The following is a 15,501-nucleotide window of genomic DNA, read 5'->3' on the forward strand; positions in this document are numbered from 1 at the left end:
TCTGCACTTTTCGTTATCAGCCGAGATTTTGCTTCGTGAATGCGGAAATCATGCTCCTTCTAGTCGTTTCATTTATAGTCTTGTGCTCGAATCACAGAGCGCTATAGTCCTCGCCTACATCCGTTCTAATCCGGTGGCTTGAAGTCCGCCCACGATGGCTCAATGTTGCGGCAAACATCCTCATAGTCCAGCAACTTCGGATCGCTCAGCGGCAGATGAGGAGTTGTCCAGAACATGGTCCAGTTGGTGTCCTTCAGCTTCCACGTACCCAGTGACCGTTCAAAATACCACTTGTTGACAGGGTTGTCTTGTCTACTACGCCAACAGACACCCTCCGGAAAACAGCCCCTCACCATGGCGTTAAAAACCACATCAGCAACACCGCCACTGCCCTGTCGGCTTTTAAGAACCGCAAATTTGTCCAGATACGGAACGAGGCGTCCAGTCTTGTACGCTGTCTCCTCGTCTAACCCAAATGGCCTCTCCCACGTCAGTATCGCCCCGCCTTCGTACTCACCGGCAATTATGACACCAGCTAGATTCTCGTTGACGCGCTCCAAATAATGCTGAACGTCCAGCTCACGGTTGAAAGAATCATTGATTAGATGAGCCAGTCGTGGCAGGTCTATGCAGGTGTCTGTGAGCCTGAGGCGTGGGCCTCCCGGACGGGGCGGCAACCAGGCACTAATTGTAGGATCAGGGTATACCGTAAGAGGCATGCCGCGTTTGAGCAAGGTTGCCACGTGTGTCCCGCCGGTTGCTGCATCAGCCTTTTTCCCCGACCGCACCCGCTCAAGGGGCAGTGACGACGAGAAGACGGGTTTGTCCGTCAGAAGGTTATGGATCAGGGGATTCTGTCTGTTGCGCGTTGTAACCCTGGTGAATTCCTCAATGGGTTTGTTCGCAGCAGCAGAAGGGGTGCTGATGATGGCGGAGGACGTCGAGGGTAGCATAGCAAGGACCTTCCTCGACAAGTCAAGATTGCGGGCGTGAACCTGTCGTGTTTCTTCTGGTACTTTGCCTCGCCGAGCCTCTGACCCCGAAGGATGCGTGAGCCCATACATGATGCCCTCAAATTCTTGTTCGAGATTGATGTATCGATGGCAAGAGTCGTCGTGTGCATCAGATAGAGGTGTACCCCCGGCTGGGTCCAGAATGATGACCTTCTCGACCGAAGCAACCCTAAGGCCTGGACTAAGACTGGAGTCGGCTGACTCAATTGGGTGCTCAGAAGTGTTGAACTGAAGCCCGCAGAAATACTTTGTAAGCGCGATTATGGTTTCGTCGGCATCAACTACGTCAATGCTCCTCATGTCGTGTGCCATTGTGACGGGAGGCACTATCGCAATGGCGTTGTCCCGCAAAGCTCGTAGCAAAAGATGAGGGTGCCGGACGTAAATACTGGACGGCATAAAGCCCTCCGTCTGAGCCGTCGCTAACTGAGCATCGGCGACGCACTGGTCGAGCAGAATGCAGCCCGGCTCGCCAAAGACGTCAATGGCTTGCTGAATACGCCAGGACTGTTCACGGACGAGTTTTCGGTTTGAGGTTGGTCCTCCATCTAGAACAATGAGGCTCACGAGGCCAAGCTTCCTAAGCTGGGTCAAAGTCTTGGCAATTGCGCTCAGCACTTCGTCGTCAATGTCTTGCGGAAGACGAATTTTGACAATGGCCAAGTTGGTGTGTTCATCAAAGGGAACGGTGATCTCAGACTTGGAATCATTACCCTGTATGAACTTTGGCGCCTGATTGACAACGCGAATGGACGAGTAAGTCTGGTCAGCTGGCCCTTGCAGCTCGTTCGTCTTGCGCTTCTTGGAGTCGCCTTCACCCAACTGAGGGGCGTATTTTTGAAGATACCCCTTGGCATCACGACGGGTAGCTGACGCTTCTAAGACAGATACAATAAAGTCCTTGGATTGGAGTTAGATATCGACAGCACAACTTGTTAGGATCAACAGCAATTACCCTGTCTTCCGCTCGTTTTTTCTCCCGCGCTTCGGAGCTCGATGAGTGACGGACTGCAGAGAGTGCGTTTTTTAAGGCTTCATCTTGGCGTGTGCCTCCTGATCCCGGGCGGTGGTAAGGTCTGCAATTGGGCGGACTACATGAGTCGAGAGTAAAAGGGGCCTAGTATGAGGTGCGTAAGCTCATGTGCTGCAAGTTCAGAGAAGATGGTGACAGTAGAAAATGCAACACATACCCTCGCAACCAGGTTGCTCGCTTGTTTCAATACAGCAGCCCGCATGTTACCAACAGTAGCGGGGAAATGCAGAGCATACCAAATGGTAGGCTGTCTTTTAATGACGATATACTCCAATATGGTGTAAGTAGATCATGGACACTGATAGGATGGAGAGCTAGCCGAACCACGTTCAACTCGTCGTGGGTTTGGCGGTGAGAGCACAGAACCCGATTGTAAGCGTTGAAAAAGGTCGAAATACGGTGCCCAAGTTCCCGTTGGAAGCAGCGCTTTGAGAAGGGGGAAGGGTCAAAGCCCAGCCATTTCTTCAGACAACCATGCAGAGGACCACCAGTCTACCTTGGAATCTGCTTGAATCCAGGGATGCCTCGGAGTAGGTCAAGTCGTAAAAACCGAGCTTTGGTGAAAGTTGGAGACGGGCGACGAAGGGAAAGACGCGGGCTGGGAACCTGGCAAGAAGAGCACGAACTGTAACGCGCCCTGTTCCCCCCAACCCAAGGGAATTCCCACTTTGTGAGTCAACCCAACCTACCAAAGGGCGTACTGATAAGACGATAAGACGGGCAGAGCCCCATCAAGAAGCCGCCATCGGCGACCTTATGGTACCACCGTAGCACCGAGGCGAGTTGTCGGCCATGTATGGGATGAATCAAGGCTTTAAAGTGATCAGAGAATGCCTGATGAGTGCTACCATGCAGCGTTGTTTTTCCACAGGCAAGTGGGGAAATAGCTCAATTGTGTGACGAATAGCAAGCCAATCCCTAAAGCAAACCCGTCACTCGCGGTTGTTGGCGTGCTGTGTTCTAAACAACTTACACCGACTGGACTTGCACCTGCGTCCTTGGCTTCCAGAGACCAACTACAACGACGGGAGCTACTGCGGCCCGCACGTCAGCTACCTTGTCTAGGGTAATTACCTAGCATTTCGATATGGTTGGCGATGTGTTGTTACGCAGTATAGAAGTTTTGACATTCTGTTAAAAACGTAGAGTCGTGCAGAAGTACCTAGCAGCACCTAATTGTCATTACGGTCGCCGTCCCTCCTCCTTCGTATCGTATCCGTTGGAATTGTGGCTGTTGAACGCAGGCCGTCAATGCGGATAACCCCGCTTCTCTCTCTCTCGTGTGTCGTCACCTTGTGAAACTTACCTGAGCATTTCGGGTGTCATTGCCGCTTACCAGGTTTACTTACTTCGCTGAGCCGTCTAAAGGAACGCCTCAACTCAGATTTCCCACATCTGCCTAGTTCTCGTGTCTTCCCAACTTCCAACCCTGCTTCAATCCTTGAGCCCTGAGTGATCTTCAGCTGCTCCCGCACTCATACTTGGCGTGGTTTCTCTATTTTCGATTGCCGCTCATTCTGCATTTCAACACAATGGCTCCAAGGCTTCTCTGGATCGGCCTCGGTAACATTGGAAGGGTGACACTCCCCCACTCCTAATTTGGCTCAATTTCCACACCACTCGAGGCACCTTAGCTTATCTCGCCCAGGGTATGTGCAAGAACCTCGTGGAGAAATTCAACCTGGATGAACCGCTCCTCATCTACAACCGCACCGCCAAACGAGCGATAGAACTGAGTCAGAGCTTGCCCGCTGGCAAGACAGAGGTCACCGAGTCGCTTGGTGACGCCATCACCAAAGCTGACATCATCTTCACGTGCGTGGCCAACGACCAGGCAGTGGACGGGATCTTCGCGGTCGCAGTGCAGCAAGACCTCAAAGGTAAGGTCTTTGTGGAATGCTCAACCATCGCCCCCAGTGCCTCCGAGGCCGCCGCGAAGTCCGTTCTGGACAAGGGCGCTGACTTTGTTTGCGCCCCTGTTTTTGGTGCGCCCGCCATGGTGGCTGCTGGTAATGCAACCCTCGTTCTGGCGGGCCCCAAGGCCTCGATCGAGAAGATCCGGCCCTATGTCCGTGTCATGGCAACTCGCGAGATCAACATGGCTGACGAGCCGTACCACAAGGCCGCGACCCTGAAGGTGCTGGGAAACACTGTCATACTGGGCATGGTCGAGCAGTTGGCAGAGACTTATGTAGCGGCCGAGAAGAGCGGGCTTGGAACAGACTACGTCAAGCAATTCGTTGACGCTCTCTTCGGTGGAAGCCCATACCCTGCGTACTCGGTGCGGATGTTGGAGGGTGATTATTATAAGAGACAAGAGCCGCTATTCGCGGTGGATCTGGCGAGAAAAGATGCTGGTCATGCCATCGCCATCGCCAAGGCCGCTGGCACGCGCTTGCCCAATATCGAAACTGCCGACAAACACCTCCAGATTGTCAAGGACCATGCAGGGCCATCTGGTGACATAGCGGGTATTTATGGTGCTGTGAGAAAGGAAGCTGGCCTCAAGTTTGAAAATAACTCTTGAGGAAGTAGGTTGGACAAGAGCCTTCAAGTGTTTGGAGTCGTCAACCATCTAGACGTAACCAGAGCAAAGCAAAAAGTATACCTTGTCTCTCTGTTGGCATTAATTGGTCTCTGGTCTGATCTCTCCTTATACCCGATGGTTTAGTTTGTCTCTCCATCGTCGTTGTTCATATCATACCAAAATAGGGTAGCAAAAGGACCGCTCAATCAATAAAATGGGTGACTTAAGAGAACAGGCAGGGCAAATTGTTGCCTAGCCGGACCCTATAGAGGTTGCAAATGACTAAGCAAGCATGAGTGGTCGATCTCCGCTTCAGCCACACCGTTTCTGGCACTGTCCATATTGGCGGCCGCATCCACTGTCGGCATCCAACCTCATAGCTCTCACTCAGCCTTCCCAAACGACAGGAGTTGACGACAAAACGGCACGACAACACCATCGCGAAGCTCGGCATACTTGTACATCTTAACGGAAAATCACCTTTTTGGAGCAACACATCGAAATGGCACAAGGGTATCGTCGGCCCTGTGCTCACCTGGCCAACGAGGGAAAATACTGACGCGAGGCAATAGGTACAGCATCTTCATCGGCCTCGTCGTCGTCGTGGCGATGGGCGCTGGCGCATGGTTCTTGTCGCCCAAGGGCGAGACTCAAATGTACGTTTCGACGTGGCCGAGAAAAACACGGGGAAGCCCATTTGAGCTTCCTATCCCTGTCCAGCACTGCTAACGCCAGCAACAGCATCTGGAGATCGTCTCTCCTCTTGGCCCTAGCATGCTGCTATCTCATGTGGGCTATCACGTTCCTCGCCCAACTCCACCCCTTGATCGAGCCCAAACGCAGCAACCTCCGAGAAAGCGCCGTGCACCATTGATGAATCCTTCAAAACGATGGCGATCGCAGGGACGCGATGGGATATCGATGTACTATTACCAACTTTACACAACTACAACCTCATATGGACGGCGTTAAGGACTTGCGGGGATTCGTCATAAAGATTTGTTGTAGGACGTCAAGGAATGACATCATGCATTCTGGAGGCCAGATGATGGTTGATGGCGCTGGCAAGACTCGGGACTTGGGCCGATGCTCGATAGGATGCGTCCTCGAGTGGTTGAAGCAAGTATGTAGGCAACATCAATTTACGCAATGCTGAATTCTACACTTATGCAAACTTCCGCTTGATTTCCCCTGTCACATGTTGTCTCCTACCCGGCAGCTAGGTCACTCGCCCATTCCCTGGCATACATCAACAGAGCCCATAGGGCCTTACCGTCCGCAGCAATGCTGGTCTCGCCAATGGAGTCGACGCCATCTAGTCCAGCAGCCCACAGAACGCTGCGTCCTACCGCCCAGCGCGCCAAAGCTCCTGTTGTGGCCAGTAATGTGGCGACGCCGTAGCCACAATCCAGTAGAATACGGAGTGCCTCGACGTTGTTCGCAACCACGGCCCAGCCAAGCGATCGCGCCGCAGCTGGAACATCGTACTGCCATATAACCATGAGGATCGGGAAGAGCTTGGTAGAGGATGAGACGAGTAGCGCGGTTGAGACAGAGTTGGGGCGCGAGTATCGAGGCAGGACATTGAGCATGCCCAGTGGGGAGAAGGCAGAAGAGGTCATGAACCGGATGCTCATATGAAAGGCAAAGGTCGACAGAGCACAGAGAATTACTGGCGGGATGTTAGCATACATTCCAGTGACGACCATTCAGTTTCCTCAGGTATAAGGGTAGTAACGTACAGAAGAAGAGGTATTGCGACACAATGGACTGTTGAGTTAGGCTGCCCAAACTGGCGCCTTCGTCTTGAGCGGATGCAGGAACCGTCTGTTTCTCGATGCGCGCCCATGTTAAGTACACGTCGAACAACAGCAGTAAGACGCCGAGTCGCACGATGGAAGACTGTACGGAGACCGTGTCAGCAGCTGTTTGACATCAAGTAACCAGCAACCCATTCGTGACTTACATCAAATCGGTCATCGTCCTTCATTAAGGTATTGTGAAGCAGGTGACGGTAGACCTGGGGTTTGATGAGAACTAGGTCAATAAATAGCACGACGAAATCGTGCTCGACATATTTGTCGCAAAAATGACCGCAGTTTCTGCAAACAGTCAAGCGGATGTTGTGTCCGCTAGACTTGTCGTCGGCATTCGAGTACTTGGTCCATAGCGTCTTGACCGGGTGTCGACACTCGATACAAATGGGCATCGCGTGCTGGACAAGGCCGAAGGGTTAGAGCAACGCTGAGTGGCTCCACATACGAGAATGTGGTGTCGCGGGTTGGCACTGGATGTAATTCGATTATGTGCTCCTGAAGACCAAGGCGATTACGGCGCGTGGCATTGTCGTGATGTCCGCAAGGAACTCCAAGTGGGGCCGCTGCAATCTGGGCGGAGAGAAGTATATACCTCCCTCACACGGGCAAGTTGGCTGCAGATCGTACATACATGCCCGACAGTGGCATATGGTGCTGTTGGAAACCAAACCCCCTTCCTTCTCCCCACCTTGCTGGCCTGGGCGGGGATGGTTCTCCAGTGTGCTTGGAAGACACTGGAGCGACAGGAGAGGACCGCAAACTCGGGTTCTAAAACAGCCCAGGCCTCAAGCGAATTGGGGGACTGCAGGAAAGCCACCTGTTCTGTCTCCACTACTACTAGGACCGCTAATTATTATTCAGTGGGACAGGGGAAGAGGGGGAGGGAGATTGGCAAGCATGCAGGGCTGCTCGCAGTGCTGGTTACGTCGTCTCATCCAAGGGTCCCTCCCTCCCCATCCTCCGACCTTTCGCCCTTCCAGTCCGCCGCATCAGTGGAGGACAGCTTAGCCCAGTTCAGTCCAGTCCCGCTCTATCCACGTCCACTCTCCCGCTCCCACTACCGCTTTCGCTACTGTTTGCTCTCTGGTTACCCCCGACGTATGCTAGGTAAAGAAGAGATACTAAGAACCACGAGTAGTCTCCCCATCACTCGGTGTCATTCGGCTTCAGCCAATCCTCCTCCTCCCTTGCCTTACCCATTCGTTTCTCTTCCTCGACGATCGACTGCAACCTCCCGCCCCCCTTACGTGCCCTCCTCTCGAGTAGTGTCGAGGGCTAGTCAGCATATTTCGCGACGTCTCCTGTGAACCCGATCCACCCCGTCGCCTTCTCTTATCCGAAGTCGCCCACGACGCCGCCTCTCCGAATCGCCTATCTCGTCTTGCGATCGAAAGTTGCCCATGACTGTAGCTGCGCGCTGATGCCCTCCTTTTCAACTCCCTGCCACCTAACCGACGAGGTGCGCGGCCTTGCTCCATTATGGCAAACTCCCTGAATCCAGTCGGGTCGGCATCCCATATGTCTTCATCGGCCCTCATGCCAGCACGCCATGATGCAGAAGCCCGCCCACGCAACCGGCGCCTCATCAGTACCCTCGACGACTCTTCCTCGACCGGCGGGCCTATAGAGAGGCTCTCCGCCTCCTTGTCTGCCCTGCGTGCGCCATCTAGTCGCGAGCCAAGCCCAATGCCCTCCGGCCACCTGTCTAGGGATACACCTGCCAAGCCTGCGGCACGAGATGCGTCTACCAGTAATCGCCGAAACAATACTGCACCAAACACTGCAAGTTTCCTGGATGCGACATGGTCTCAGAGCTGGGCCTCAATCCAAGGGTTGGCTTCTTCAATCATATCTGGTGGAAGTGTCCACGACGCGGGTTACGAGTCAGATCACAGGAACGGGAGACGGACGGGCTTCAATCCCCTTAAGCGAGACTATTCCACGCCGCCACGAAAGGCTCCAAAGGACTGGGGCCCTGCACCACCATCCAATTCTAGGCCTGGCCATCAAGACATAGCGACAGGTTCCCTCGCAGAGAGAGATGCTGCCCTTAAAGCAGCGCGAACAGCGAGCGTCCTGGAGAGCCACGAGGGCGTCAACGGAGGTCTTGACGTGGCGGGCAAGTATAAGAGGAGGAATTCGGACGAATCTGTCAGAAACACGTCGCAAGAGGAGGAAGTTCAGGACCAGCTGGTGTACATTCACCACGTGCAACCAACCGACACCTATGCCGGCATAGTGCTCAAATATAGGTGTCGCGAGGACGCATTTAGAAAGGCCAATGGTCTGTGGTCCAGAGATATCCAGGTGCGAAAATGGCTAGCTATACCGGTCGATGCGTGCGAGATCAAGGGCCGCCCATGCGAACCGCCTCCACACGAGGGACAAGCCGTCGACTTCCTGGCTCCAACACCGGAACCGAAAAGCGCCAATGGGCGAGATGGGCGTACTTCCGCTCAACCACACCAAGTCGATTTCTTCAGCTTGCCAACGATGAATGGCTCATCATCCGAGCTATCCAGAAACGAAGAAGAGGAGTTGCCATGGACTCACGTACGCTGGGTTGCTTTGGACTCGGTTCCAAAACCAGTTGAGATCGCCCGTGTGTCGAAGAAAACAATAGGGTATTTTCCGCCACGACGGAAGAAGAGCCTCCGAAGTACTTCGACCAGGTCGACACCAAGGCACTCTCTCGATACTGCAGCGATAACAGCTGGGCTCATGGAAAGTCCAGAACAAGTGGGCAGGCCGACTTCCCGACGTCAGAGCAACCTCAGCAACAGGCCCAACCTATCCAGCACTCCGGCTTTGTCCACCCCTGCGTCTTCAAGGAGCAGGATGAACAGCGATGCGGGGGACACGCGGCCAGCATGGATGAGGAGACCTGGGGGCGTTGGTTCCATGGGTCGAAGCGTGCGGGCGCCTGGCCCGGAAAAGGATTACTTGAACACGTGGGCGAAGAAGCATCTCCCTGGACTTGCCATCGACGAGTCGCTACCGTCCATTTCTGTCATGGGTTCTGAGACGGCCAACTTTGGGTTCAGGCCAGGATCTAGCAGCGGGATTGTCGAAAGCCCCTTCGATGAGGGTCAAGATCTCTCGGCAACTTCCAGGCAAGGCTCCGGTCTTGACCGTGCCGCGGCGACGGTAGAAACATGGCTGCGCGGCGCGTTCGCCAAATCTCCCGGAACGCCGACATCGGGGGCCCGGAGCCGTCAACCGGACGTCCTCGACCTCATCGAATTAACTGACACCAACAGTGACGACGGAAGGCTGTCGATGTCAGTCGGCAGCGGTGTGACTAGCTCAGGGTTATTCGAGACCGCCCCAATGACAGTCGGCTCTACGAGCAGGAACGACGGAGACGGGTCTGTCAGAGGCCGAAGCGTGAGTAACAACACACCGGCCGCCAAGTCTAAGAAGTCTGATTAGACCCAAATTGCCGACGCCATTGTTTGGCAAAGCTACTATATTGGGTGTACGGCACCAGCCTCTGGAGGTCTCAGCAAGGACACACACATATCATGATCTGAACCAAAGATAGAGATGCCCGCGAGGCACACGGGGCGACAAGGGTAGGCAGCAGTCGAATTGGTGCCGCATAGTTGAGCATTGGAAAAGGCGTTAGCGGACATGGAAGGGGGTTTTTACGGCAAGGGTGGGTGGCTTGTCAGTCTGCCACGGCTTCCATTCAGGATGGTCGCCCAACCTGCTCTTGACCTACCAGCGCCTCCCATTTTCATTCAACAGTTATTTCTTTCGAAACATTAGACCTGGGAACATCATCAGCTTGCACTTCATTTCAAAGCCTTTTAGTCCTGGGTTGAGTCTAGTGAATGGAGCAATGATTCTGAGTCGTGGGCTGCGTAGCCAGAGGAGGCAAAGGGGTCGAGGAGAGGTGATCCCCTTGGAAGGTGGTTTGTTTCTTAAATTGGGACCAATCCCGAATATCATAGCGCCCTTTCATCCATGTGTATAGCAGTGATGCGTGACGCCAGCTGTATTTAGCTATTCGTCGGTGACAGCAACGTAGTCTTGGCGCCACGCGAACCAAGTGGGCAAGGGCAACGCCTTGATATGGGCCATGATTTTGGTCTTGAGCCTGCAGCTTCTTGCGAGGGTCAACTGCTTGCTGTGCATGCAAGGACATACGCATTGTTCATATGGCCCTGCCTGGACAAGACACACCCGGCTCTACATGACGCTAACTGGTGCAGTGCGCCTCAGCAAAACACGTGAAATTAAGAAGTTTCTCGCCAAATCTCGAACATTGTTCATTGGTACGCCCTCTATCACATTTGCAACTACAAGACAGGCCTTGAGCGGAGCCTATGCTACACATGCCAAGCTACCAAAGCGAGAACGGATACCAAGCGCATCTGACCTATCTTTACTGGGGTCCAAGTCCCAGGTCGATATTCATGTTTGCCAAATCGCCATTATTGATGCCGAAAAATTGGAACCTTTAGTAGGTCGTCAGCTTAGTGAGTCAGTCGGTCTCCGGGCCGTGTATTCACTTACCAGTCCTCGACATTCAAGGTGTTTGGAACAGGCTGCCCCTGGGCAGATCCTGTACTCCAGCTATCGCTCGGACTCTGGCCGTCAGGCATCAGCCCATCAAAGTTGGCAGTCCATAAATTGCTGTTGAGACTGGTGTTGGAGTTCTGTCCTTGTGCTTGGGCCTGTGACTGCGGCTGCTGTTGTTGCGGTTGCTGCTGATGCTGTTGAAAGCCTTGCATGCCTGATTGGAGGACATTGTGGCCTTGAGGAGGGCTTCCACTTAGGCCCGTCTTATTGGTCCCCCTTTGATGGAACGGGGTGTTTTGGGCTGCCAGTCCGCTCTGCAAGCTGGGGTTTTGGAGTTGCGCCATGAGACCTGCGTCGAGGCCTTGTTGGTTTGCGGGCGGAGGCGACATGAGGGGGAAGGCTGGCATGCTGGCACTATCTGGGAACAGCTGGTCGGGCTGAAAATTCTCCCATAAAGACTGGGATATGTTCGGCGAGTTACGAGTTACCAGGTACAAGTCTGGTGGCGTAGCTGGAACGGAGAAGGAAGGGTTGAACGGTGTTGCAGGTCTGGTCTGTGGCCGTGATGATGTTCCGCCCATGAATGTGTCATGTTGCCTGGGGTTGGGAGAGGTGACCGGCGGCGGCATGTTTTGGGGGTTACCGTCGCCCTTCATATGGCTCGGTGTCTGGGGACGTGAACGTTCATACGACTCCTGGGGCGTCGGTGTGTTAACGCTGAAGTCAATCGCCATGTCGTCGTACTTCCGCTTGGCCACATCATGGGGACGCGAATGCTGCTCTAGCTGCGCCATGGCCTGTTGCGCCTTCCTGTGTCGCTTGCCTGCAGCTTTTTGCAGACGCTCCTCGAGGACTTTGTTTCCTATGATGGACTCAAACAAGGTGTACACCATCTTCCCTACCAGCCACACGCGTGAGACTTCCTTGAGAGCTTGCATACAAGTTCTCAATCTGTCTTGTGTCACCTGTTGAATCGACGGCACAGGCGACCGCATTTGATATACATGCATGATGAGAGCAGAGAACAAGCTGTACACCACAAATGCCGGGCAAAAACGCAGTTCTCCATGAGCCGCCAGGTTCTCGATAATCGAGGTGATCATGGCTGCTGCCTGGAACGCAATGTTCCGTGATGGGTATGGAGAATCGTCAGGAAACCGACTTCCGCCGTTGGGCGGCATGTGTGCCCTATGTAAGAGGCACAAGGTCGTGTAGTAGTTGGAATGAAGCAGGGCAGACCAGAAGTGATGCCGGGCAACCTCCCAATACACGATCTTAGGGCAATTTTGAAGCCAATCTGCGAGAGCCATATCGCTGTGCGTCAGATCGATTGCGTTGCGCTGCCGACCTTTCGAGGCCACCGAGTACTGTTGCGAGAGCACCAAGCCCATAATCTCACAGAGTTTGACATATTGCATAAAAAACTGAACGTGTATCGGGTCTGGAGGGTACTCGCTGTTGCGGTCGCCGTCGTCCTCAATGAAGTCATCTTCGGTGAGCATTTCGACATCCGAGTCGTCCAGGTTGATGTGTACAGGCCGACCAAGGGCGACAGCAACGGACCTATCTCGCGTGAAAAGGGTCCACCAGATTCTCTTCCAAAGCCTCTTGTCAGAGCGACTGAGCTGCGATTGTTCAACGCTTCTATGCATACCAGAGCCCTGAGCAACGATGGTAGCGACTCGGCTCCAGTAAAAGACGTTCTTGGTGACATCTTCTGGCCCTTCCCAATACCAGCCCATCAGTAACAGCGATTGCACGATGGTCACTCGATCGTCCTCATAGTTGGCATCGTACAGTGCCTTTGCCCTCTTGTAGAAGGTTAGGGCCGCAGGGGTTGTCGAGCCATTGGCGTCCATCAACTGCGGGTTCGTGCAGACTCGGGAGCCAGCCAGCAGCACAGCCTGTAACAGCAAAAGAGATGGCGGATTTTTGGGATCGCGATATTGTCGCATAAACCGTGTGCGGTTGATGACGGGAACAATGGGATGGATCCATTTGAAATACGAATCGATGAGCTCGTCACATAGTGACCGCGGCGGTAGCAGAAAAGCGCCACGCTGGTGGAGAATGTCAATTTCGACGTTATCCAGCTCGGTTAGGCGGGCTCTGGATCCTCTGACGTTTTCGGGCAAAGGGTAGTGGACGACATCCGACGAGCCTTGGCGATCATGGACAAGCAAGGTCAGGTTAGACGACTCCCCGAGATATGCGACTCTGCCAGCGTCCGTAATAGGGGCCCTTGTAAACTTGGGTTTCATCACGAGGTTGAGGTAGGTGCCACTGTCAACCTCCTCCTTTCGGGCTTGCGATTCGGTGTAGTTGGACGACGGCGTACCGTCCGTGGTGTGATAGACAGCAGGTGTTCGCGGGGGGAACGTCCCGGGGCCAGGGGCAGAAATACTAGGCGCTCTCGGTGACCGGTCGTCGGCAGTATCTCCTTTCTCACTGGAGCGCACCTCAGTTAGCCCAGGGTTTGGGGTATGCGAAAACGGCGAAGTAGAGACAGACCTGTCCGAGTCCTTGTTCGTTCCGGCATTTGTTGTCTTTTTGCGCTTGGGGGTAGGGATGCGGCATTCGATCTGGAAGGCGACGCAGTTCGTGCAAGGCACGCCCAGACTCGCGGCGTCGCATCGTACCTTTATAAGGTTAGTATAAAGCAGCTTGGTGAGGAAAGTCGGCTGAAGAAGGGAGGAGGGTTTTGTGAGATGGTTGGGTGCGCAGGAGGTCGGGTCGCGTGCTATGTGGCGCAGAGGGGGAGGGGGCGGGCGAGTCGAAAAATGGACAATTGCGTATCCGTACCTTGCGCGCGTGACATGTCTGTATATTGAAGGCCAATAGTTAGCTTCAACTCTGATCGCGACGGGTCAGATTGATGTGGTGGGCGATGATATCTCGCAGTGCAACACAGAGCAACGCGGCTCGGCGGTACACGAAGTAAGGATACCTCGGCACAAAGTGGGCAGAGGGGTCTCGGAATGGCGGGCGCGGCCAAGATAAAGGTGGGAAACTACGTACCTCACAAGCTCTGGAAGCTCGTTGCCTTTTCATTACGGAAAAAAAATCCATGTCAGCGCATACATGGCATTTTAAATCCGACAATAACGGCGGTCATCGCAAAGAATCACCGGGGCGGAGGTTGGTGGTGAAGGACGCACCTGCGAAAACTCATGTGGTTTGCGGCAGCGGCGGCGGCGGCGGCGGCGGCGGCAGCAGCAGCAGCAGAGCTGCCTTGAGCGTTGGGGCTCGTGTTGGCGGCATTGGAATCCCCGCCAGCAGACTGAGGTGTCGATTCGGGGTTTTGCGGCGGTTGCGGCTGTTGGGCCGACAGGTCGGTAGATGACATGTCGACATCTATGGGTCACCGTAAAGCGGAAGCTGCAATGGAATCGTGAGAGTGGTAAAGAGAGTCGTTGACGAATTTCTCTGGTCCAGTCGTAGGAGTGGGAGGAGGGCCACCAGGAGCGCGGCAATAGCAGCGACAGCGGCAAAGGAGCTGATTGCTGCAGAGGCGGTCCAGGCGCAATGTCTGGTTGTGTCTCTGGCTGTGTCCCCAGTGACAGCGCTGGCGCAGGGTACGGAGACTGGCAGCGGCGGCAGCGGCAGCGGCGGTGATGGTGGACTCCTCCAGCTGGGTAGGGGGAGTGGTGTCGCAGGAGCTTCTTGGGGGGGGGGGGGGTATGGTCCTCGGGTTGCTGATGCGTGTGTGCGCGTGTGCGTGTGCGGGTGCGTGTGCGGGTGCGGGTGCGGGTGCGGATGCGGGTGGATGGGGGGTGAAGTCAGCAGAGAATGGTGCGAGAGTGGTGCTCCCCCTGTTTGCCCTGAAGCTGAGAGGATGGGCCGGGAGTGAAAACTGGAACTGGTGGAACCGGTGCTGGTGCTGCTGGGACTGGACGTGGACGAAATACCTAGAGATGGAATTCGACGAGTGTATCCGTACGTCTGCGGGGCCACAACCAGCAGAACCGCCGCGTGGTTGATCGACTTTGGAACCGGGGAACGTCAATACATCACCACTCCGGGTTGTTTTCTATTTCTCCTGCGCCGGGGGTTGGTATATTTGCCTGGCCCGTCGTCGTTGTCGTGATAGGAACAGGCTTCTGTGGATGTTGGAGGGGAGAGAAGAGAGAAGCACTGGCTCCAAAGTGGTCTCGTCTGGCCGCAGCAGACGGCCGGGGGCCGCGTTGTAACTGTTCTCTGTCAGGACCAGGGTTCTCGCCCGCGTCGACGTCGGGCCTTAGCCTTATGACACCCAGATCAAGGTCCACGCTGACTTGGGCACCGAGGTTTAGGCTGAAGTCGAAGCTCAGGTCGAGGTCGTTGTCGGTGTGTTGGAGAAGAATGGCATCGTTGCCGTTGTTGCTAAGACGTTGGTATTCAGGGTCCAGCTTGGGGTCGAGACAGCAGCCACCATCTAGATCATGTCCACTCTTGAGACAGCTTATTTCAAATCAAGGCAGGCCCGGAAATTCGGTTTCGCTCTTTGTTGCAATAATTCGGCGCGCCAGCCATCCAAGTTGTGTCCCAGGGTACAGAAGATGTACTCCTAGTATTACCGTTTATATTGATTTTCATCGTCTTCTT

The 15,501-nt window shown here is 54.5% G+C and overlaps 6 protein-coding genes across 6 annotated transcripts; 3 read left to right on the forward strand and 3 right to left on the reverse strand.

Moving 5' to 3' along the window:
- Positions 1–125: 125 nt before the first annotated feature.
- Positions 126–2,248, reverse strand: LY79DRAFT_512523 (putative N-acetylglutamate synthase; the record flags this gene model as incomplete). Its single annotated transcript, XM_060554379.1, has 3 exons — positions 126–1,913; positions 1,969–2,130; positions 2,204–2,248. 3 exons carry the CDS (start codon positions 2,246–2,248, stop codon positions 126–128), a joined length of 1,995 nt encoding a protein of 664 aa, XP_060415630.1.
- Positions 2,249–3,578: 1,330 nt separating this feature from the next.
- LY79DRAFT_512656 (NAD binding domain of 6-phosphogluconate dehydrogenase-domain-containing protein) lies at positions 3,579–4,573 on the forward strand (the record flags this gene model as incomplete). Its single annotated transcript, XM_060554398.1, has 2 exons — positions 3,579–3,623; positions 3,695–4,573. 2 exons carry the CDS (start codon positions 3,579–3,581, stop codon positions 4,571–4,573), a joined length of 924 nt encoding a protein of 307 aa, XP_060415631.1.
- Positions 4,574–4,928: 355 nt separating this feature from the next.
- LY79DRAFT_549794 (ATP synthase subunit H) lies at positions 4,929–5,748 on the forward strand. The gene is made up of 3 exons (XM_060557500.1): positions 4,929–5,086; positions 5,146–5,229; positions 5,315–5,748. Exons 1-3 carry the CDS (start codon positions 5,076–5,078, stop codon positions 5,445–5,447), a joined length of 228 nt encoding a protein of 75 aa, XP_060415632.1. The 5' UTR covers positions 4,929–5,075; the 3' UTR covers positions 5,448–5,748.
- A 33-nt stretch (positions 5,749–5,781) lies between these two features.
- Positions 5,782–6,782, reverse strand: LY79DRAFT_512623 (Arv1-like family protein; the record flags this gene model as incomplete). The annotated part of the gene is made up of 3 exons (XM_060554390.1): positions 5,782–6,245; positions 6,316–6,475; positions 6,525–6,782. 3 exons carry the CDS (start codon positions 6,780–6,782, stop codon positions 5,782–5,784), a joined length of 882 nt encoding a protein of 293 aa, XP_060415633.1.
- Positions 6,783–7,869: 1,087 nt separating this feature from the next.
- LY79DRAFT_512759 (LysM domain-containing protein) lies at positions 7,870–9,822 on the forward strand (the record flags this gene model as incomplete). Its single annotated transcript, XM_060554412.1, has 1 exon — positions 7,870–9,822. The coding sequence occupies one exon, from the start codon at positions 7,870–7,872 to the stop codon at positions 9,820–9,822; it is 1,953 nt and encodes a 650-aa protein (XP_060415634.1).
- Positions 9,823–10,508: 686 nt separating this feature from the next.
- Positions 10,509–14,596, reverse strand: LY79DRAFT_549801 (fungal-specific transcription factor domain-containing protein). Its single transcript, XM_060557501.1, has 6 exons — positions 14,076–14,596; positions 13,936–13,960; positions 13,720–13,737; positions 13,429–13,556; positions 10,912–13,365; positions 10,509–10,853 (listed from the first exon to the last, which is right to left on the reverse strand). The coding sequence occupies exons 1-6, from the start codon at positions 14,261–14,263 to the stop codon at positions 10,781–10,783; spliced, it is 2,886 nt and encodes a 961-aa protein (XP_060415635.1). The 5' UTR covers positions 14,264–14,596; the 3' UTR covers positions 10,509–10,780.
- Between the last annotated feature and the right edge of the window lie 905 nt (positions 14,597–15,501).

Source organism: Colletotrichum navitas, assembly GCF_030913465.1.
Source record: "Colletotrichum navitas strain CBS 125086 chromosome Unknown LY79scaffold_20, whole genome shotgun sequence".
In the NCBI taxonomy this organism is placed as follows: Eukaryota; Fungi; Ascomycota; class Sordariomycetes; order Glomerellales; family Glomerellaceae; genus Colletotrichum; species Colletotrichum navitas.